The following is a 23,598-nucleotide window of genomic DNA, read 5'->3' as shown; positions in this document are numbered from 1 at the left end:
AGCCTCAGAAACTTAGTGACGCCCTGTCTCAAAAATACAATAAAAATCTGGGGATGTAGTTCAATGGTGAATATTGGGTTAGAAATGATGGTGGAAATGTGATGGACATCATTATCCAAAGTACATGTATCCAAAGACATGAATTGGTGAGAATATACTTTGTATACAACTGGAGATATGAAAAATTGTGCTCTATATGTGTAATACGAATTGTAATGCATTTCACTGTCATATATAAATAAAAAATAATAAGAAGAAAGAATTCATGGTTAAATTTCCAGTACTGAAATAAAACAGGATAAAAGAAATAAATAAATAGCTATAAAAGGTGTATTGCTCAGTAATTAAAAGACATGTCACCCACATTAAAACATAAGCAAAAAAATTGCTTGAGCATTGAATTGCTTGAGTCATTGAATCATTAAGGAAATGCAAATGAAAGACAATGGGATAGCCCGTCATTCCTACTAGAATGGCTATAACAAAAAAAACATAATAAGAAGTTTTGGTTAGGATGCTTAGAAACTGTAACCCTCATACACTGTTGGTAGGAATATAAAATGGTATAGCCACTTTGGAAAACAGTTTGACAGTTTTTCCAAAAATTAAACATAGAATTATAATATGGCTCAGCAATTTTACTCCTAGGTATCCATCCAAAAGAAATAAAAACACACACAAATTCTTGGATACAAGTGATCAAAGCAGTAACATTCATAATAGCAAAGAAGTGGAAACAACCCAAAGGCCTATGAACAGATAAATGGATGAATAAAATGTGATATATCTACAAAAGGGGATATTATTTATTCACAAGGAGAATAATGTTCTAATACATGTTACAACATGGATGAACCCTGCTCTAGATTGAATGGATCTCCTAAATTTTATGTATTAGAGACTTTGTCCCCAAAGTCACATGTTGGTAGCATTTGGAGATAGGGCCTTTGGAGGTAATTAGGATTAGATGAGGTCATGTGGGTAGGACTTCTATGATACCATTAATGACTTTATTAAGAGCGAGGGGGGCACCCCCCCAGGCTAGCAATCTTGTCTTATCTCCATGAGACAGTCCCCATGAACAAGAAGAATCTCACCAACCCCAATATTAATCTTTCCAAACTTCAGAATTGTAAGACCTAATGGACATCTTTTCTTTATAAATCACCCACTCTCTGGTATTCTGTTACAGCAACATAAAAAGGACTAAGACAATCCTGAGAACTTTAGGCTAAGTGATATTATCCAATCACAAGAGATCACATATTGTATGATTCTATTTATATGGAAATGTCCAGAATAAGCAAATCTTTGGAGACAGAAAGTATACTGGTGGTTGCCTAGTACTGGGGAAATTGGGGACAAATGGAGAATGATAGCTAATGAGTATGGGCTTTTTTTCTGGGAGGAGCTATGAAAACACTCTTAAATAAATTATGGTGATGTTTTTACATCCTTGTGAATATACTTTTTAAAAACATTGAATTGTATACCTCAAATGTATGCCATGGGAATTTGTATCTCAACAAAGTGATTTTAAAAAGAAAAAAAGTTTAAATGTGCATTAAAAAGTTTCATGTCAGGATTATGTATGTGTTTGAAAGGTTATCTGAATATGAGTCACTACTTTAAAATGAAGGATATATAAAATTTCAACATGATTTTGGGAAGTTAAATATGGGCACAAATAACATGAGCATGAATAACATGAGTGATAGCATTGCATCAGACAAAAAGATACTTAGCAGTGACACTAAGGTCAGGTGCACACCTGTAATCCCAGTGGCCTGGGAGACTGAGACAGGAGGATCTTGAGTTCAAAGCCAGCCTCAGCAAAAGGTAGGTATTAAGAAACTCAACGAAACCCTGTCTCTAAATAAAATATAAAATAGAGCTGGGGATGTGGCTCAGTGGCCAAGTGCCCCTGAGTTCAATTCCCCTGTGCCCCTCCCCCCCAAAAAAGAGATTTTTAGCTTTGAACCTGAACTTGGTTCTTAGTTGTGGAAGGAAACTCCCTGTCTCTCAAACACAAATGTACAAGTTTTTTTTTTTGTTGTTGTTGTTTTATTGTTTATTATTTTTAATTACAAGGTGGAGAGAAAGAGAGAGAAAATGTTCCACTCATGAATCACCACTAAGATCTCTCTCGTCCTTTTGTCACATAGTCATCCTCCTTTCCCAGAATTTATGATTGGAGAACACAGCTTTTCCACCACAGCTAAAGCAGGAATTGGGGATTCTGGATTCTGTGGTCAATAGGGATCCCCAAGTGAGTTTGGGAGCCTGACCTTCAGCAGGAATTTATTATAGAAGTTACTAGATTTTATCCCTTTCCCAAATCTTCACGTCACCTTCCTCTTTTCTCCTTGCCCTTATGCATGTTAATTAAAAAAATCTCATAAATAAATTTTGATTGGAAATATATTCTTAACATACCAAATCCAAAATGATACCAAAAAGGATATAAGAATTCTCCCTCCTACTCTCTGCTCAGACACCCAGAGTCTCCCATTTGTCCAAAGAATTCATGTTTTTATTTTATTTAAACAAACTAGAAAACCAATGAGGAAATTCAGATAATTTTGGAAGTGTCTGCTCTCTCCTACTTTCTTTCATTCAGCATTCACCTGTTTTTTCTGGCTTCTCTGCTCCTCAGGAGCTTAAAAAAAAAAAATGGCTGTCACTGATATCTGCTTAGACAACTGTTTCAGCCTTAGTTTCATGTTAATTTTTCAGCCTTTAAAAAGAGAATGTGTCACTTCAGCCCAGAGACCCAGTTCTGAGTGGAGATTTACAGGCACACTATATATCTACACGCCCAACCTGAATGTCTATAAATACTTATCATTATGATTGTGTTTCACATAATGTGCATATCACACACATACACATATCAGGAAATATTTTCATTGATTCATGAGTGTAAAGTTATTTTTTAACATACAGCAGATACTTACATTTCTTTTGCGACTTCCCTCCCCCATTTCAAGTAACAAATTGTGTTATTATTTTAATAAAGGGTATATTCTTTGGGGGGTGAGGGTGGGAGAAAAGAAATAAAGCCCAGATTTTCAAGGGAAAGGAAAAAGAAAAGGGGGGGGGAAGGTCTGGGAATCTCAAGAACATCTTTATTTCGCCTTTTAACTCCCCGCCTTTCTGATTAAAGAGTTCAGACCTGCTCCCCCGCCCGCGTTCAATTATCCCCAGCATCTTTTCTCAGAAGCTGTCACCTCCACTTGCTGAACCATAGCCCCATCGGGAGCCATTAGGCCGGTTCTTTCCGTTTCACTTTTCTTTCCTCAGTTTCTCCCTGCAATCTTTATAAATCTCTCTTGGAGGAGGAGTGTCCAAGCGGGTGGAAGTCTGAACACAATGCAACCTGAGAATTTCTGTCACTCTCTGCATATGCTCCTAAGTGCTTTAATCCCAATTAGGGGCGGCTGACACACGGTCCTATTCATTCCCATCAGCTCTTGAATACATTTGCCTAGAAATGAACTTCACAAATAGAGGCGCTCCTAAATGTGCCCAACAGCAAGGAAAATCGAATTGAGTGCGGGCTCATTCGGCAGAGGCCGGCAGAGAAGCGCTGAATGTGGAGGTGCCCCGAGACATTGCAATTCAGCAACATGCTCGCTGACTTTTCTTTGCACCATGTCAACCGAAAGAACCAAGAAATAAGTTGGGGAACTCCGGTTAAAAGGCAACTTGAGAGGGACTCTGAATACTTTTATTGAGCCTTTTCCAATGGAGGACTTTTAAAAAACAACAAAAAAGGCACCACAAAACCCACCAGTGGTGTCCCGGCTGCGTCCTTGGCTGCGAGTTTGGAGCCTCCCGACCGCCGCACATCCACCGGCCACGCAATTAAGGGGGAAAATAGCCCGGTCGCCGGCGTGTCATCTGGTGGCGTTCCCAGAGTCCGTCGCCACCGCCCTATTCAGACCCAGCCTTAATGTCCCACCCGCGCCTCGGGGGCCGCGCAGCTGGTCGGCACTGACCTGCGGCCCGGCCGCTGCTGACATCCTCGGGGGCGCGTCCCAGGCCACCTCAACCCCCAACTCTGCTACTGAACTCCAGGTCTCCAAGCCCCTGTCTCCCCTTAGGCCTTGACTACAGTAGCTGATTCTGAGCCTCCTTCTCTATCCCGGATTCTGGACTTAAGGCCCCCGCGACGTGGGCGGAGTGTTGTTTGGTGACTCCCCAACAACCCCGTCCCTAAGGCCCAGAGCTCTAAGGGGGGGGCAGCCACCTTCCCCTCCGGGAACCCGAAGCCCAAGGCCTTCGCGCTGCGGAGACCTGCAGCCCCCAGAGAATGCTGTTCTGAAAGGAAGGGCTCCTCTCAGTCCCGAACTCCCTTGGAGACTCTTTTCTCTAGGCGGAGCCCAGTCTGGTCACACGTGCTCGGCGCCCTCAGCATTCTCACTCCGTCTTGGGATGACACTACTCTCAGGCGGGGACTGCTCCCTAACGCAGCAGGTTCTGAAAGCGGCGTGGTGGTTGGATTTAGCTCCCCGCAGTCTGCATCTCCAGCCAGCGACTGCTCCACAGCATCCACAGCTCATTAGGGGCAACCTGTTACTGGGGGCCCGAAGCCGTGCTTGCGCGGTTCTGCAGTGGGCAGCCAGCAGGACCGCCCCAAAACCAGACTCCCCCGCACCTCGGTGTAGGAGGGATTTCGCTTTAACAGGGCCTCTGGATGCCCATTTAAAAAGTCGATAAAAAAGCCGAGTGGAATGTTTTGATTGAGTCTCAACATTGTCTTTGAATAAGACTGAGACCATGTAATTAATGTGTCTTTTTAATAAGGGACAATACGGCCGTTCAAGCTATTTAATTTCATTTAATTTTCCATCCCATTTGCTGCACAGCCCGCTTTTACTTTTAACACCCAGCCTTTCACGGCCCATCTTGCTCCACTGGGCACATTAGATTGGTTTCACCCTTGCTTTTTAGGGGAGGAAAAATAAAAGAAAATGTGTTCCTTTCCTCCTTTGTGGACAATTTATTTCACTTGGGGAACTTCAACTCTGAGCCACAGGACAGAATAAAACTCGGCGAGCTGGTGTGAATGCCTCTGGCGCAGTCTCTTTCTTCTCGTGGAGCTGGGAACCAGTCACAATTGGCTATATTAATAAATAACTTTCCTCACAGTCGGCCTTTACATGGTCCTATTGATAAAATTGTTCGCGTGTCGTTCACGCTTTTTCACTCATTAAGGAGGGCTAGGGAGGCGCACCGAACCCAGGCTCCGCGCTCGCCCCTTCCCGCTCGCAGTGCTGGTAATTTAAACTGGGTGTCATCCCGGAGTCGCCAGGCCAGAGGTTAGAGGGACATGTTCATGGCTTAAATTTATTGCCCTCAACACTTCGAGAGGCTTCCTCTCCGCCTCCCCTCCCTCGGCTTTTGCCATTCATAGGCCGCCACATCAAAGGCTCCCTCTTCTCTCTCCAGGGTATCCTTCTCCTGTAGAGGGGCCATTGGAGAGTTAAGAGGAAAACTTAGTGGCACTGAGCAAGGTGTGGTTGTGTGGTCAGAAGGGCAATAGCAGTGTGGACCACTCAGACCAGGGAAGCTGCTCTTCCCTATCTCAGCAGCCATTCTACCTAGATCCTGGAGTTGACTCTGTGTCTCTCCGTGTGTTTGATCTGGAGATGCTTAAATTTGACCAGGTCTGGATTCTCTCTTCAATGCAAACTACGACTTTTGGATTTTTCAGTAACATAATTACTGGCTGCCACAAACTGAGGTGAACAGCATAGAAGAAGCCAAGGAAGGATCTGTTTGCATCCAACATTCCCATTTTACAGATCAGGAGAGTGAGGCTATAAAGCAATTCACTGCAGGTTTCCGGAAGTCTTGAGTGACAGAGGACAGACTGATTCTGAGTCTCCTCACCTTGCCAGTATGGAAACACAGGTTTCCAACCAGGAGAGCTGCATTGAACTTCCTCTGACAAACTGCAAGGTTACAGGTGGCTTGCCACGCTGAGTCTTGCCCTCCTTGTTAACCAATTAGTCCTGCTTGCTCCCTGTCAGAGAATTGCACTTTCCTTGGTCAAATCCACGTGAAGACACTAGTGTGGATGCCACTCAGGGTGGGTACTCCTCTGCCCCTTTATACAGTTGATGAGTCTTCCGATATCCTGCGGGAAATCCAGTACTACTCGCGGCTCTCCCGGAATTACGTGGGGTCAACTGCTGCCTTCATACCATTTGGGGGAAGACGTCTGGGACTAGTAGTGAGCAGCAGATGCCAGGAGAATTGTCAAAAATATCTGATGAACAATGTCCACGCACAAACAGATATCTTCCCTAAAAGAAAAGGGGGAGCATTTGGGTTTAACTCGGAAGTACCTGTCCTGTTAGTTGACAAACCGTGCATAAGCAGGTTTGGTCCATGAGCCCAAACCTCCGTCCTTGGTGGCCTTTAAAAGGCTATGATGTTCCTTTTGTTTTCTCTTATTTTAAAAAAGTAATATCCAGTTTGTTGATTCTAGGGATGCTAGTCCAAGGACTTTGTTCCAGTTTTAAACTTAAAAGCAAAAACAGTGTTTGAATTTATAGGAGTTGGCATGTGGGGGTGACGTGTTTAATACTCTGGCCCGCATCTTCAATCCTCCAGCTCTGTCCACCGTAGGGGATCATAAGGCTTGACTCAAAAGGCTTGCCGTTCTGCAGAGAAAGTGCGGGCCCCAAGTGCGCCCAAGAACAGTGCTGCACAGATGACCTGGCCTTCTCAAATTGGACTGGAGGTTTCATATTTCGGGGTATAACGGGGCAGAGGGAACAATTAAAGCTGTTCTAAATAGATGACTGGCTTGAACCCAATCCCCTTAAATGGTAATATGGTCGTTATTTAAAAAGTGTAGGTATTTTCTGGTGTTTTCCCATCAAGTACCTGCCTAATTTCTGTATGGCACACGCCAGAAATCAATAGAAGTTAACAAGTCCTCCAAACAGTCCCCATCTCTTTGTTTAATCTCCTTTACAATAAAGCCAAAGGGAGAGAATTAAAAATCTTTGAAGTAGACTAAGGCTCAAAGGAATCAGCCAAGTAGACTTAAAGTAGTCACTTATTTCCCAAAACTGGTTTGTCGGTGAACAATAAAAGGAAGTAAAATTTATGGAGAAATTATACAGTGGATTTGTCACTTAAAATATCGTAACTGTCTCGGGGACAATACCCCATGCTGAGGATTAATGGTCCCGCCGGACCTTTGATTCACCAGCGTCTTTTCTTCGCCCTTGACAAATTGGATTTTTAGGAATGGGAAGGTCGCCTGGACCATTGTGTGCTAGCCATTCAGAGGCCTCGATTATGCAGGGGGCTGAGGGAACCACTCCATGTGACCCTCTCGGGTGGGACTCTGCAGCTGCTTCGCAGCGCAACTCTCTCACCAAACTCCGCGCCCTTGCGCTCACGGTGCCAAAAGGCGCCCGCCCGGATTGAAAAGGCGCAGTGCATGCCCGTCCGCGTCACTCCGCAGGCGGAGGACGCACGTCGGGGCGCGGCTCCCTGGCTAGCACGCGGCTCTGGCTCTGTCACTTGCGCCCTGAAGAGGACCCGGCGCGCCCCAGCGCCTGCCTGGCGGCGGTGGCAACAATGCATGGAACCGTTCGCGCCCCGGCCACCAGCGTGAGTGCAGACTGCTGCATCCCCGCCGGCTTGCGCCTCGGGCCGGTCCCCGGCACCTTCAAGCTGGGCAAGTACCTGTCAGATCGCAGGGAACCCGGACCCAAGAAAAAGGTATTGGCCATTCCGACCTTTGCCCCCTGTCACTCCCCCCACCTTTGCCCTGACTCAGAAAAGGGGTAGGGAAGGGAAGTGGCGGAACGGGGGATTGATTTTTTTACCTACTAATTTTGCCAAGTGGAAGGAGATTACAATTATTCCTAGCAAGTCTCCCTGAGAGCTGGACGTGGGCCGGGCTGAGGAGAGAGGGCATGCCTGAGAGGGTGCAATCCCGGGTACGGTGCACCAGGATGTACGTGGTGGGACCACTAGGTTTGGGTTCCCCAAAGCTCTGGAGTGTCTTCAGTTAGGTTTTGGACCAGCCGCCCCCGCCATAACCCGACTCGGATCCTTCTCTCTTTCTGCTAATGTACACTTCCTCTGGTGTCTAGGGTGTCTAGGACTTTTCTTCCCTTCTGTATGATAATTTGAGACTTACATTTGTCTTAATTCAATTCCATTTCCTCTGAAAAAAAATCACTGGGAGGCTCTCAATCCCTGAAAACTCCCCAGATTTTTCTTTTCTCCGATTTACTTGTGGATTTGGGGTAAATGGAGAGAGGGTGAGCCAGGTGGTGGTTCTGACGCAGGCTCTGAAAGATAGGGCTCCTACCCGCATCGGACACCTTGTCTCCTTGTCTACTGCCGGGCTCTGAGAGTACAAGGTCCCAACCCAGAGGCGCCAGGGCCAAACCGCTAGCTCTGACTCCCAAACAGTGTCATGATCCCTGACCAGAGAGGAAATTTAAAGGCTCTCGCCTACCCTGGGGGGCTTCCTAGGGGCCAAAGGTTGGCAAAACAGCGTTCAGGAAATGAAAGCCTTAGTCTGGCGGAGAAGGAAGGACCTTGACTTTAGCCGCTGCTTGGAGTTTTCATATAAGAAGTATCTCCGGTGTCCAGCTAACCCGACCGCATCTTGCTCCTGGCACAATTAACCGTCTTACCCTGAGTTCAGTCTAAACCCGAGTTTGACGCATACCACACCTTCCTTTTTAAACGCAATTTAATTGCTTTTAAATGACCGGCTAGCTGCAGGCAAGATTTTTCTGCTTGTGCTTTGTTCCTAGAATTTCACTGCACGTCTTGCTTGCACCTAGGTTGCTGTCAGCGAAAATTGGGAGGCGTGAGAGATGGGGAAGAGAGTAGGGAATGCTCTGCATCCTGGGATAGTCTTATGAACGTTGCCACTCGAGTGTTAGGGATGCTCTCTGAACAGCAAGTGGGAGAGATGGAGCATGTCTTGGTGCAAAATGAACCCAGACGCTCAGGAAGAATGTCCTTATCCCACCCTGTGTTGCCAAGATATGTGTATGTGTGTGTGTGTGGGGGGGGGCGTTGGGGGTTTTTACTAGCCAGTCTTTCTTCATCCTTCAGTCTAGAACCCTTAGGAATTAACCTCCTCCCAGCAGCCCATGTCTCTTCTGACCAGAGAACACATCTTCCTGAATCGGGTGGGGTGGAGCACAAACTTTTCTTCTGGGTTGTGGGTCTGTCCGTGGCGCGTGGGAGAACGAACGACCACTGCTTGTGTTGCAGGTGCGCATGGTGAGAGGGGAGCTGGTGGACGAGTCCGGGGGCTCCCCTCTGGAGTGGATAGGGTTAATCCGGGCAGCCAGGAATTCCCAGGAACAGACTCTGGAAGCTATTGCAGACTTACCCGGAGGACAGGTACTACTACGGGGTCCCCTCACCCCTGCCAAATTCTATTTATCTAATTGTTCCTATGATAGTCAACAATATAAAGAGCAAAGCACTGTAACTGTAGGTCTCAAGATATCCATCTCCATAAAGTCAATATTATCGTATTGGTTTTCCATTTGAAGGACGAAGGAAGTGAGGTTCAGAGAGATTCAGTAGCTTCTCCAGGGTTACACAGCGTCAGAGTTAGGATTTGAACCTTTCTTCTCAGTTGCATTTTATCCTCTTACCCAGGAAATGACCGAACTTTCCTATTCCTTGCATCCCAGATCTTCTACCGAGCACTTCGAGATGTCCAGCCAGGGGAAGAGTTGACCGTGTGGTATTCCAACTCCTTGGCTCAGTGGTTCGACATCCCTACAACAGCGACTCCAACACACGACGAGAAAGGTATGACCTCTAAGAAGGACTCCAGGGCTCATGGGGGTGGGCCAGACTCCAGCCCTCTTTAGTTCCCCATACTTGAAGGGCTTTTCTTTCTGTGTAAACTGAGTTTACACTCCCTGCCCTTGCTTAGGCAGAGAGGAGACCTCATCATTACCTTTTTAAAATCAACAGTAAAAGGTAACAACAAGGACATAATCTGGCTCATCATGGCAAGGAAAATACTCAGTGAACTTCATAGGGTCATCCTTTCCCACTACATATCCAAAGCCACAATTTATTTACTCAATTAAGATTCAATGAAGAGGTCTTAAAATATTGTTACAGTAATTACATCATGAGTTCCAGAGAGCATAGCTCAAACCTGAAAACCTGGAATGCTTTTTACCAGGTGGAAGGGCATCTTTTCACTGGTTTTCCAGGAGAGCAATATATTCTTACAGCAATTTAGAAGCTTTACGGTATTCACAACTGGTCAGTTGGCAGGTACTAAGGCCGTTCCGTTTAAATCGTATTTATTCATTTCCCCCTCCCTTCTTAAACTGAATCTGGGATGTATCCCAGTTTCTTCTCAGATTTATTTGATCTCTTCCAAAGCCAAGAGCGGATTTATGCAAATTAAGGTGCAGTAACTAAAGAGAAAAACATTCTTAAACCTTCCGCAGAACACTGAAGAATACTTCCTGGGGAAAGAAGACTGGGAGGTGCTAAAACATTTGAGGTCTTGAGATTCCCTTTTCATACATAAAATCTTCCAAGCTTGCTTTCCCCCCCCTCCCTCTTGTCAGTTATTTTAGTCTATCTGTAATTTCTCCTAAAGATCTATTTTTTATTTAGGGTCAATATAATGACTGCTGTGAAATATTTTAACATAATCCCCTGAGATTCTGCTCAATCTCATTCCTTTAGAAGTACATGCAAATAAATTAATAAAAATGTGAGAAATACTTTATGAATAAGACAGAATGAAGTTTCTTTCACTTCAAAGTATCTCTGTCCTCTGTAAATTAATTCCAGTTATTTTGTGAATAGATTTACATGAAACATATTCATAAAAATTATCCTAATGTAATTTGTTCCTTGCACCACATTATCAAATTCTTTTGTCAACTTCTTTCAGCAAAAGAGAAACATAAGAGCCCTACAGTACAGAACTCTCAAATTTGCCACTATAGAACAATTAGGAGGGTTACTGGCTTTTATACACAGAACACTCTTCTTTAGGCTCTTCCAAATAGTACAAAAGCAACTTGTTTGAATAGTGGCCTTCATGTTTTATTTAACCCAATGGAGTTTATAAACATCAGATAACATAAAAAACGACACAATTTTTCTTTTGGGGAAGGTGTGGTCATTATGAACTTAACATTCCCAGCTTGGAGCTTGACCTCTTTAGAGTTACTTAAGAATTCTGTGTTTATTTATGAAGTGTGTTTGATACACTGGTCATGAGTTGGATTTTAGAGTCTGTATAAGATGTCAATTAGGATAAGCTGAAAAGGAGTATTGAATCAGAAAACACATTTTCCTTAAAATTTGGAAAGAGGAAGAAATACTTAGGGATGACTTCTGTTTTTCCAATGCTGGCCAATTTCAGCAGGTTTCAAGTTCATAGTAAGATTAAGAATATTATAGCCCCTTTGTTTTAAGAGCAAAGCTTACTAGGCTTTACATTGGCCAAGTCATTCTGGGGTGAACTCTGAAAACTCTTTAAAAAGAGGGATGAGAAAGAGGTTTTGAACTTTGGAGATTGATATTAAATCAATACACTTGCCAAGAAAACCCAGGAGATTATCCACCTCACCAAGATTTATTTTACATAGATGCCTAATACAAGGTAAATGGAATATTGAAATGGTTTTATTTACGTCTTCTAAAAACAATTAGGATAGGGTCTCATCTTCCTCACGCCTTTTTTTCTTCCTGCTTTCCCTTAGCCTATGTTAGAATAAACTACTTCTCATTTGAACTTCCATCTTATCTAGGGGGACTAATTCTTTTATGCAAAGATAAAAGTTAATATACATGAAGAAAAAGGAGATCTAGATTTTTAAAAAAATTTTAAGTTGTTGATAGACCTTTATTTTTTATTTATTTATATGTGGTGCTGAGAATAGAACCCAGTGCCTCACACATGCCAGGAAAGTGCACTACTGCTGAGCCATAACCCCAACCCCTAGAAATTTTTTATTGTTATTTCTGTAGTAATGTTTTAAAAGTTTGAGCTGCTTGTATATAAAGAGGGAGAATTTAATTTTTCTATTAGATTTCGAGAGACTGACGTATACTTTGGATACTTCCTTGTGACTCAACTTTTTTCTCACATACAACCTACCCTTCAGTATTATCAATCAATAATACTTTAAACTTAATTGCAAATCACTTTTATGTGTACAGAAATAACATGACCTTCTTAAGTGGAAATTAACTTCTACTATCTGATAAGAATCTGTTTCATACATGTATCTCTTGATTTTGGTCACAGGCCCTGCCAAAATTAAAAAATAATACTAATAATATAAAATAAAAAAAATTGACACCAGGTATGTACACAGTGCCTGGCAGAGAATTTTGCACTCATCAAAAGCTGAGTAAAAGCACAATATGTGCATGAATGGAAACGGCACAGTGAAACCCATTAATTTGTACGGTTTATTAATTCAGTCAATTAATATGACTGAATAATTATAATAAAAAGCTAAATATAACTATTTCACTCGTATTCATGTAACAAAACATAAATATCTTCTTCAGGGACTTTACTAAGCTTGTATTTGTTCAGTTACTTAGGAATTAATTACCAGGTGGGACAACTGACAATGCAACATCATCCTTCTTAGAATATGATCATCCTTTCTAGAATATCAGGACGTAAAATTTTTTTCTCCCATCAAATTAAATGGGGTTAAAGAAGAAATTAAGATACAAATAATTTTGAAGAATGGCAAATCATAGTCCCCATGTGGTCCTTCAGTTGGTCACGCTCCAGGAAAACCTCAGGCAGAGTGTTTAAGGCTGGGAGGGGGTAAAAAGGGTGGGTACTGGACACAAAAGACATTGTTCTATGAAAAGGAATGATTACATATGGCCCATACATACAGGATATTGTCTCGCCTGGTAATGAGGCGCTCACGACTATTAGATTGGCCTTTGTTCAGTGTATCCAAACTCCTTGACATACGCCACCTATTCTGCAAACGCCAACAGATGGGCCCAGGCACAGCACAGCCTCAACACTTGATTTAAAGCAACAGCTGCTCTCTGCTCTTCCCCTGCCAGCCTGCCTGAGCACTGCCCTTCCAAGGAAGATTTGCTAGGAAGGCCTGGAGGAAATCTTAGTTGGAAAGGCTCAGGTCACCGCTGTTAGTTATCCTCTGAGGAGTACTAGATGATGGAGAAGGTGACAAAGGTTGACCATTTGGGTCCCCCCTCCCCCCCCCCCCCCGGGGCCCTTGATATAATGGGGCTACCGAACTCATTCACCAAACCCCAAGAATACCACTACTCCACCCACACAGCTGGTCAAAACCTGGGCTTTGCCTGGAACGCCTTGGTGCTTTCCTTCTTTCTCTCTGTTTTGTTCCCCTCTCACAAGATCGCTTTTCCCTTCTTTTTTGACCAGGGGAGGAACGCTACATTTGCTGGTACTGCTGGAGGACGTTTAGATACCCTAACAGCCTTAAGGCACACCTGCGTTTCCACTGCGTGCTCAGTGGCGCTGGGGCCCGCGCGTTCCTCCACCAGGAGCACGCAGCTCGCCAAGGCGCTGCCCAGGCAGCGGATGGCCTCGACTTCTCCCCGAAACCCAGTGCGGCTGACTTCGCCGTGCCGGCTCAGGCAGGCACTTTGCGGTCCCAATCACAGGCCGCGCAGACTCCCCAGGCCTGTGGGGCGCGGGAAAGCATCAAGCGCGAGGCCTCCTCTGTGCTTTCAGCCACTTCGCCACCCCCGGGCAAGTGGGGACTTCCCAAGAAGGGCAAAGAGCAGTCGGACCGTGCCCTGGACATGAGCGCGACAGCACGAGCACACGGTCACTTCCTAGGCATTGTGGGGGGTTCCCCACCTGGTAGCGGCGGCCTGGCCTTCTATCCAGGTGTGCGCTCGGCTTTCAAACCCGCTGGTTTGGCCAGGGCAGCCGCTGCCTCGCATGGCGACCCCTACCGGGAGGAGGGAGGCGGCAAGCAGGGGGCTGGCCTAGCTTTGGGGAGGCTCCTGGGAGGAGGCCGGGCAGGCGGGCGCCCGGGGAGTGGGGAGAACCCGGCAGCGGGAGGAGCGGGCCACCACCATCACCACCACGCACACCACCACCATCCCAAGTGCCTGCTCGCAGGAGACCCGCCTCCGCCGCCTCCTCCAGGCCTGCCCTGCTCCGGTCCCCTGCGTGGCTTCCCCCTGCTCCCGGGCCACCCGGAAGAAGCTTCTGCCTTCAAGCACGTGGAACGTGCCCCGCCCGCTACCGCTACCGCTGCGCTGCCGGGAGCGCGTTTCGCTCAACTGCCCCCAGCTCCCGGGCTATCCCTGGAGCGCTGCGCTCTACCGCCCCTTGACGCGGGCGGGCTCAAGCCCTATCCGGGTGGCGAGTGCAGCCACCTGTCCACCGTCATGCCGGCCTTTACCGTCTACAATGGGGAATTGCTCTACGGCTCACCGGCCGCTGCAGCTTATTATCCGCTCAAACTGCATTTCGGTGGGCTGCTCAAATATCCGGAGTCCATCTCCTACTTAAGCGGGCCTGCAGCGGCTGCGGCTGCGGCGGCAGCAGCCGCAGCTGCCCTGAGCCCCGCGGAGTTGGGTTCCCTGGCCAGCATCGACAGAGAGATCGCCATGCACACGCAGCAACTGTCCGAGATGGCGGCCGGGAAGGGTCGCGGCCGCTTGGATTCAGGAACGCTGCCGCCGGCCGTCGTGACGGCAGGAGGCGGTGGCAGCGGTGGCAGCGGTGGCGCGGGTAAGCCCAAGACGGGCCACCTGTGCCTCTACTGCGGCAAGCTGTACTCGCGCAAATACGGGCTCAAGATTCACATGCGGACGCACACGGGCTACAAGCCACTCAAGTGCAAAGTATGCCTGCGGCCTTTTGGCGACCCCAGCAATCTCAACAAGCACATCCGACTGCACGCGGAGGGCAACACGCCCTACCGCTGCGAGTTCTGCGGCAAGGTGCTCGTGCGACGACGGGACTTGGAGCGACACGTCAAGTCCCGCCACCCCGGCCAGACTCTGCTCGCCAAGGCAGCCGATGGCCCGGGCGCCGAGCCGGGCTATCCCCTGGAGCCTGGGGATCCCAAGAGCGACGATAGTGATGTGGACGTATGCTTCACTGACGACCAGAGCGACCCCGAAGCCGGGGGCGGCTTGGAGCGCGACTCCTAATGAGCCTTTCCAGGAAGGGGCGGGGGGCGTGGACAGAGTAGGACTTGGAGCGGAGGTTCTGTTCTAGGAGGAGGGGAAATCCTGTTGGTCAGAAGAGGGACTTGACTGACGAAGCCATTATTTGGGGGAGGGTGACAGATTGGAATGGGGAGAGGTCCCAGTTCGGGAGCAGAAACTCAACAAAAGTTTAGAGATGGCTTAAAGAAATTCAGCCGCCTGGCCAGTCCGCCGATAGTAGGTCTCTCTGTCCCCAGGCCTCTGGATTCCTTGGATAGCCCCACCCTTCCCCACTTCACAAAACTGTCCTGCGGTCAGCTTTGGGATTTAGGGACACATTAATACCAACCTTACTGCGTCCTCAAGGGCGCTGATTTTAACTGCCGCGTATTTTTAAATTGTACTGTTCTGTGGAGAAATTGTGCCTTTTGAAACGACGCTTGTGTGAATTTTACATTAGCATTTCACTGCCTAGACAAGGCAGTAATCACAATTCAGTAGTTGTGGCATCTATATGCTTGTTTCCGTTTCATTTGTTCTCATGTCAAAGACTTACACTTTACCGCAGTGAAATACAGTAGTAGCAGGTGTACAAATTGGTCAAGTTACAATTATTTATGAGAGAATAATGATAAATGTAAAATAGCTAAAGCATGAATCTAAAAGCACGCAATATATAAATTTAAAGAAAATATCCTACTTGGTAGAGTTCAAATGTATATGCTGTTTTATAATGAATGATGTACAGTGAATACAGAATTTTGGTCTTGTTTCCAGTTTGTGCAATCTTTAAGAAAAATAAAGATACAAATGAAATTTTGTTCACATAGCAGTTTTAGAAGTAGTTTAATTTGAAAACAGTTTTCCAGGAGTCTTCACAATAAAATAAGTTGTAGGACACGTGAGTATCTTGACTGTTCATAGAGTAAATGTTAATGTTGTAATAGGGAAATATACCATTTTATATATGCGTACTTCACAGGTTCCCAGGTAGCAGGCAGATAATTGGTTTCTGAAACCATTGTTAATCATGCTAAGTGTTTTCATGCTTACTGAAAGAAGTTAAGGACCTTCAAGGAAACAACAACAACAACAACAACAACAAAAAACCCAAACAAACAAAAATCATAACCAATCGCACAACCCTTTGTCAAAAAGAATTGTGGAACTGTAGGATCACTCTTTATTTCTTGTGTATTTCATCTTGACAGAGTTTTCCTTGGGAGGCAAAAAAGGAAACTTGCTTAGTGCTTTTTATGATATATATTTTTGTATTCATTCAACAGATAGTAAGAGAGGAGCTATTTTGTTGGAGGGGCTGATATACCTACTCCCTAACCCCATGTGCTTCTTCCAATAGTCTTGTGCTGTCAGCATTTGAATCCATTTTACAGAAGAGAAAACATTCTTCGATGTCACTGGGAGGCCCATAACTAGAACAGCAAAGTTGGAAACAATGACTGTATTTGCTATTTTTAAACAATTAATGCTAGTTAATAGAAGGATATAAATTATATAATTTTGTGGAATAAAATTGGAAAGCAGAATCTCTCCTGCGTAGATATACTCTGGAGAGGATTACACTCTTAAAAGTGGAGGATCAGGTCCTCAATTAAGTCAATCCAGGTTGATATCAATTTTTTCAGAGGCTGCTTCAAAGATTCTGGTAGGTCACCAAAGGGTCTGGATATGATCCTGATGATTTAACTCATTTAAGTATATATGCATTTTCTTTGTTGAATCTTGAATGCTTTGCAAGTCTTCTTGTTAAGAACAAACACTTTTCAGTCCATGGGTGGTTCCCTGGAACTTTTTCTGAAGCGTCACAGCAGGAGGCATCAGTGTGTGTGTGGGGGAAGGCATGATTTTTATTGATGGTGATGGGCAGATTTCTTGTAGAGAAAATTTATGCTGGGAATTATAGGTTTTTAGTGTCAGCTTACCAGAAAATGTTCGGAGTTGTAAAAGAAAGCCTGAATGGGGGAAAATACGTGGATTATAAGCATAAACAATTAGGTGATAAAGACACTATCATTTATTGAGGACCTACTCTGCCAGATTCTTATGCTACTTGTAGTTTTATTCAAAGGAGGAGTTTTATTAAAAGTTTTTTGCAAAGCATGAGTATGGGCTTGACCCATACTCATGAGTCCAGGGATGATTTTTGCCATATAGGACTGAAAATAAACCCAAGCATTTGCTTGCTAAATGTGACAAGAGTTCTGATCTTCTCATCACCTGCGTGATATCATGCATGGTCCTGTCCTTTGAAACAATTATTGCTTGAAACCAAATCCACCCTAATAGTGGAATATTGGAAAACTTTTGAAATCAGATCATGTAAGTCCTCAGGGAAAGTGAGAAAGTCTGCCCAGATTTGAAACACGGGGAAAGCTCTATCAGCTCTAAAAGTATTGACCCCAACCAATCCATTTCCTAGCTTAGCACTCTAAGTCTTATCATTTTGTGTGAAAATAGCCCATAAAGAAAGAAAGTAAAAATAACTTGGTCAAAGGAAATATACTGAGATATGATAACTGTTTAATAAACCCACCAGTCTTCTGTTTCCTCCTTTGCAACTTGTTATCTGATAGAAATTCTTAGCATAAATTCCAAAATAAAAATGAAAAATTGAATGTTGATCTAAAAAACTCTTAATACCAGGTGGCCTTTGATAGCTCCTATATTTGTTCATTTAGATATATACTGTCATATGTAGTTAATACTATTTTTCAATGGCCAAGTCAAATCAGCGATACATAGGAATATAATATTACTTATTTTAAGTGGCTCAGTTGAATTATGTGTCTCAGATTACTTCTTTCAGTTTCCTATCCCCTTCTCTCTTCATCCAATTGTTCTTATTTTGAAGGTAACATCACCTGAAGTTTCTGGGAATCTAACAATATTTTGTACCAAAAGATTTTAATAATAATAATAATAATAATAATAATAATAATGTCTTCTATAAGCAAAAGACACTAGATTGTTTAGACCTAGTTAATTTGGGCATTAAAATGTTTTGTTAACCTAAATAAATCAGATACATCTGGGTTTTAGTCTTGCCTCTGACACTGGTTTGGAATTTGGGGTCAGTCTCTATTGCCGCATTTTCATTTGTTAACGGCAAAATAAGCAATAGGGTAGTTTTAAACATTAGACGGGTTGATGCAAGCAATTTGCTTAGAATCGCGCCCACAGGTATTAAGCTCTCAATATAAAAATAACTCTAGCAATCCTTTGTGCTTTCAAGAACATCCACCTAAGGAGGCAAGGACTGGCATATTTTTATATAATCATTAACACCTTTTTGCAGGGCACTAGCTCTTCTCTTGATTCGCTGAGAACTCCCATTCACTTCGGTAAATATAGGCCTTCCAAACTTCTTCATTTCCCTTTTCAGGTTTATCTTTCCATTTCAAGCTCAGACGCCGGTTCGAAAATAGTTTGAAACGGTTAATTGCCTGGGAAGAATACTTTTCCCGTTTGTTTTCGCTAACTTTTGAAGTGCTTGGCTGGGCGGTGCGGGTTGAGCTGAAGCCAAGCAGACAGTAGGGGCGAGCACTAATGCACCTCCTTCCCGAGCTGAGCAGAGCTCCAATAATCCAGGAGGAAGCAAGCCTTCATCTTCTCTAGGAAAGATACTGTTTAGATTTGAAGGGAAGATCGGTGGTTAGAACCGGTCCTGGGAACTGGGGGAACTGTGAGTGGCGGCGCAAGTGGCGAGGCTCCAGAGCTGGGCGGGCGGTGTTTGTCTAAGTCTTATTACTCCGAGAGCTCCCATTGGCTCATTTCTGTGAGGGCAGGTTGCTATTGGAGGCGGCCTGCAGCGCGCGAAGGTCTGGGCGCCGCTGGGCGCCGCAGTTAGGGCCGCTCTGTTAACCGTTCGACCTTCGTGAGCTTGTCAGCGGCTGTCTGTGCAGGTGGCAACCAATAATTTCGTTCTACCCGGAATGGGGGTTTGCGAGTTCTGGGTTGAGGCCAAAGTTTGTGAGTCTTAACGCGTTCAGGAGTACATTCCGGGGCCCCAGGGGAAAGACAGACCCAGGAAAACCTGCGGCGCCCAGCTGGAGGCTAGGGCACTTCATCGTGAACCTCTCCCGGGTTAAGTGCTGCCCTCTGTGGCCATGGGCTGCGGCACCAGCGCCGCGACCCCTCGCCATCTGCCACCCCCCCCTTCCCGCCCCAAAGAGTAGAGGGCAGAGGCGCTGGCGCTGTCGGGAGGTCACACTTGACCCTTGGCCACCCAGGTGTGAATTTTGAAGGGGAGGACTCAACAGACGGCGCCGCCTGCATGTGAAGGAGAGTGGCGCTCATTCTGGGCTCGGTGACCTTCCTACAAACGATGAAAGGAGAGCTTCTGTCATCTGCGACTATAGTTTAATTCAAATTAGGTGAAGACGTGGAAACCATTGGAGGGTCTTTCAAAAAGAGACCAAAGTTGGGTGGAGTATATGCATACATGTAAACCCCTTTGAATATATTGATTTTAAAGTACAGTGTTTTAATTATTTGAACTTTTAACTTTTCATGTAAATAGATTAAAAACTAAAGGGCAAGTTCTTTAAAGAATATAAAAATGATGGCATAAAAGATTTTTGGTGATTTGAGATAAACAGATTAAGAGAAATGTTTTCATGTAGACTGAGGAAACTGTTTAAAATATTTTAGACACCTAAAAAACATCCCCACTTTTTTTTAAAACCATATACACTTTTGCATAATTTAATGTTGTGGGAAATGGTTGCAGTGTATTTCCTATTTTTAAAATGTTGGCAGTACAATAATGCTCCTGGAGGTTACTTTAAGTGGAGAATGATTTAAAATCCAATGTTCCATGGCAAGTTGTATTTGAATAGAAAGCCTTAGGTGGAAATGTCTTAAATGACAGGAGATATAGTGAGGAGAGATGCAATAGCAGATGACTTTACATAAGAACACAGTGAACATCAGAGATTGTTTTTAATATATATATTTTTTAATCCTTAAAAAAATGAAGAAAGATAAGATACTGTGTTTGACACTGAGCAGTTGATTCCTGAATTACCACCTTAAGGAAAATGGAAACATGACCAGCTCAGATTCAAGCTCACTTGAGGGCATTGGACCATAGCAGAATGCATCTGTGAGCAACAAAATGCTTTCAGGTATGCTAAAAGTCAATCCAATGAGAAATGAGTCAATGTGGGATGTCGCATTTTATAAGCTTATTTGTGATTTTCAGAAAGCAGGAGAAAGAAATGCCTTAGCAATCAAGAAAATGTAGCGAGAAGCAAATACATTAGGGAGTTTATGGGATAGGCTTTCTGAATTATTTAAAGTGAACATACTGAAATCTGGTTTCAGGGTATTATACATCTATAGGTATTTGTACATATATTCGGCCTTACATTGTTTCAAAAATTAATTTCTGTAGTTCACCCTAAACTAGTAGTTTGGGACTTTTTGGTTTTGTATTGGCCAATATTCTCCTCAAAAAATGAGAAAAAAAATGACTTTGCCTTAAGATTCTCTTAACAGTACTCATTTCATTAAATCTTCATAATCTCACTTAATCTTTATAACAATCTATTTTACAGATAATGGAAATGAGGCTTATGTTTTACAGCCAGCTAGAAAAATCCCCCAGATTAATTCCTATTCCTGTTGACTCTACAGCCTCACTCTTAACATACCATATGCCCTCTTTAAAGCACTATCATTTGATATAGAAGGTGTCCAGAAACTCAGTCTGAATTCTTTGTAACTGAATCCAATGAATGTTTCACAGGCTGATAATAAGATTAACTGAAAGATCCATTCATTCCCAGGCTTTTTAGCCAGGACCAGAGTTAAATTAAGGACCATCTTTGATTTGTTATATACTTGAAGTCATTTGAATTTTGGTATATTACAACTGAATTCAGTTTGATCTAACGTAGCTTGATCTTATTAAACACAAATATATGTATATAGGGGTGGGTCTAGAGTGGGCTACCTGAGATGGTAAGGATCCTATGTTATGATATGATATGATATGTTATGATAGTTTGATTCTGTTGAGAGTTTCAGGACCACTGCACACTGCCAGAGAACTACCCATTTCCCGAGTTAGGACCTAAAAATTATTCCAATCTCCTGGCATACCTTCACCTGGGGTACACAGTTCAGTTGATTTTAAAACTCTTTTCACATATAGCAGACTAGATTCCTGGAGTCTGGGCCAGGCAGGTACAGAGTTGGGGCTCATTGGCTTGAAGCTGCTCAGCAGATGGTAGAGCTATAAGGGTGATCATGACCTGAGAAATGCAGAACTCAAAATAGAATTCCAAGCACCTTATCACTTGCAAGAGCCTGACTGAGACAGAATCCTTTAGAATACAGTTGGAAGAATGGAACCAAGCTAGAACAAAAATATTGGGGTGGAGTAGATGATATAGAAAAGGAGGCCTTGAACAACTGGAAGCTGGATGTAGACATTGTCTTAAAAGTTAATTTTGCATTTTAAATAGGTAATATCTCACATATTCAAAGGTCAAAACTAAATATGTATATATTTAAAAGTAAATATTTCTTCAGTTCTGTACATTCTTGGCAATCCATAGGTTCCTATCACAGATAGATGTAAGATTAAACTCACTGGCAAGAGACCCTTATAAAACCTGTACTTAATTTTGTATTCTAAATTCTAAGATTTTTTTTCAAAATTAAAAAGTCTGGATCTGTACTTTATAACAATTTATTTTTACTTCTTATATACTTCTAGTCTTTCTTTTTAAAGTGTTAACAATCAAAAATGGATATAATCGTGTGTGTGTGAGAGAAAGAGAGAGTGTGTGTGTTGTATTGGGGATTGAATCCAGAGCCTTAAAAATGCTACACAAGTCCTCTACCACTGAGCCATGTCCCTAGCCCAGATAGAATTTTTTTTTTTTTTTTTTTTTTTTTTTTTGGTACCAGGGATTGAACCCAAGGGCACTGACCACTGAGCAACATCCCACCAGCCCTTTTATATATTTTATTTAGAGACAGGGTCTTGCTGAGTAGGTTAGGGGCTAAGTTGCTGAGGCTGGTTTCAAACTCACAATCCTTCTGCCTCAGCCTCCTGAGCCTCTGGGATTATAGGCATGCTCCACAGTGCCAGCCAGATAGATTCTTATTTTCCTCCCTATCTTAAAAATTTAATTTTGATGTTCTGTGTCCTCCTTCCTTCCTTCCTTCCTTCCTTCCTTCCTTCCTTCCTTCCTTCTCTTTTTCCTTCCTTCCTTTCTTTCTTTTAAGAAAAATTCTCTCTGGTGACTTCCATAACAGTTTAAGGAGAGCTTCCTCATATTGTGTAGATGTGCATAAATTATTTAAACTGGTTCTCCTGTTAGTGGACGTTTGGGTTGTTTTCAATAATTCAGTGAATAACTGATTATACTAGGTGATTTTGTTGAAAGGGGTGCAGGCATAATCTAGAAACTGTGATTATTTTGATTGTGGTAGGGAGGGAGCCACTGAGAACACTGAGCTGGGGAGGACAGCATCAGAGCCAGACCAGCTTCTAGCAGGTGAATGATTGGCTGACTCCATAACTTGGTCTTTCTCTCCATACTTGGAAGAGTCAGAGTCATCTTTATCTCCCTAATACTCACAGCATTAGTGATTGAAACCCAGGGGGCTTTACTGCTAAACTACATCCCTAACCCTTTTTCTTTCTTTTTAGTTTTGAGACACTCATTAAATTTCACGATTAGTTGCAAACTTGCAATCCTCCTGTCTTAGTCTCCAAGTCTCTGGGATTATGGGTGTGTGCCACCACTCCTAGCCTCTTTTAGATTTTTTTTTTGTGTGTGGGGGGGTTGGGAGGTGCCAGGGATTGAACTCAGGAACACTCAACCACTGAGCCACATCCCCCAGCCCTATTATGTATTTTATTTAGAGACAGGGTTTCAGTGAGTTGCTTAGTGACTTGCCATTGCTGAGGCTGGCTTTGAAATTTTGACCCTCCTGTCTCAGCCTCCAAACCACTGGGATTACAGGCTTGCACCACTACACCCGTCCCACTTTTAGCTTTTGACCATAGTCTGAATACAGAGAGTAGAGGCTCCAATCCATCCTATTCTTCTCTTGAGAATTTGACAAAGAATCTTGGGGAACCTTAGCTATAGCATTGAACTTCTCCAAGCCAAATGACAAGGGAGATTTTAATGTTAGGGTAATATGGAGAAAGAATGTGTTTTCATGCTCTTACATTTGAACTTTAAAGTTTTTTCCTAAGAAAACTATCATCAAATTTTGATTTCCCTATGATGAATACCATTTAAGAACACATTATGTAAAACCATCTTTGGAATATGATTCAGATCCACACCTGTAACTGGATGACTGGAATGTGGGTCTATGGTGAGTAGCAGGTATTGAGCACAACCAACCCACACCAGTGGTAGA

At 43.8% G+C, this 23,598-nt stretch overlaps 1 protein-coding gene across 1 annotated transcript; it reads left to right on the top strand.

The window, feature by feature from the left end:
- The first annotated feature begins 7,465 nt into the window (after window positions 1-7,465).
- Window positions 7,466-15,189, top strand: Prdm13 (PR/SET domain 13). Its single transcript, XM_076859900.2, is given in 5 exon segments — window positions 7,466-7,532; window positions 7,535-7,749; window positions 9,271-9,402; window positions 9,702-9,822; window positions 13,439-15,189. Coding segments are annotated over 5 exon segments (2,286 nt in total).
- Window positions 15,190-23,598: the final 8,409 nt, after the last annotated feature.

The sequence above is a fragment of the Callospermophilus lateralis genome, chromosome 6 (genome assembly GCF_048772815.1).
Source record: "Callospermophilus lateralis isolate mCalLat2 chromosome 6, mCalLat2.hap1, whole genome shotgun sequence".
Classification (NCBI taxonomy): domain Eukaryota; kingdom Metazoa; phylum Chordata; class Mammalia; order Rodentia; family Sciuridae; genus Callospermophilus; species Callospermophilus lateralis.
This window is presented reverse-complemented; position numbering and strand designations above follow the sequence as displayed.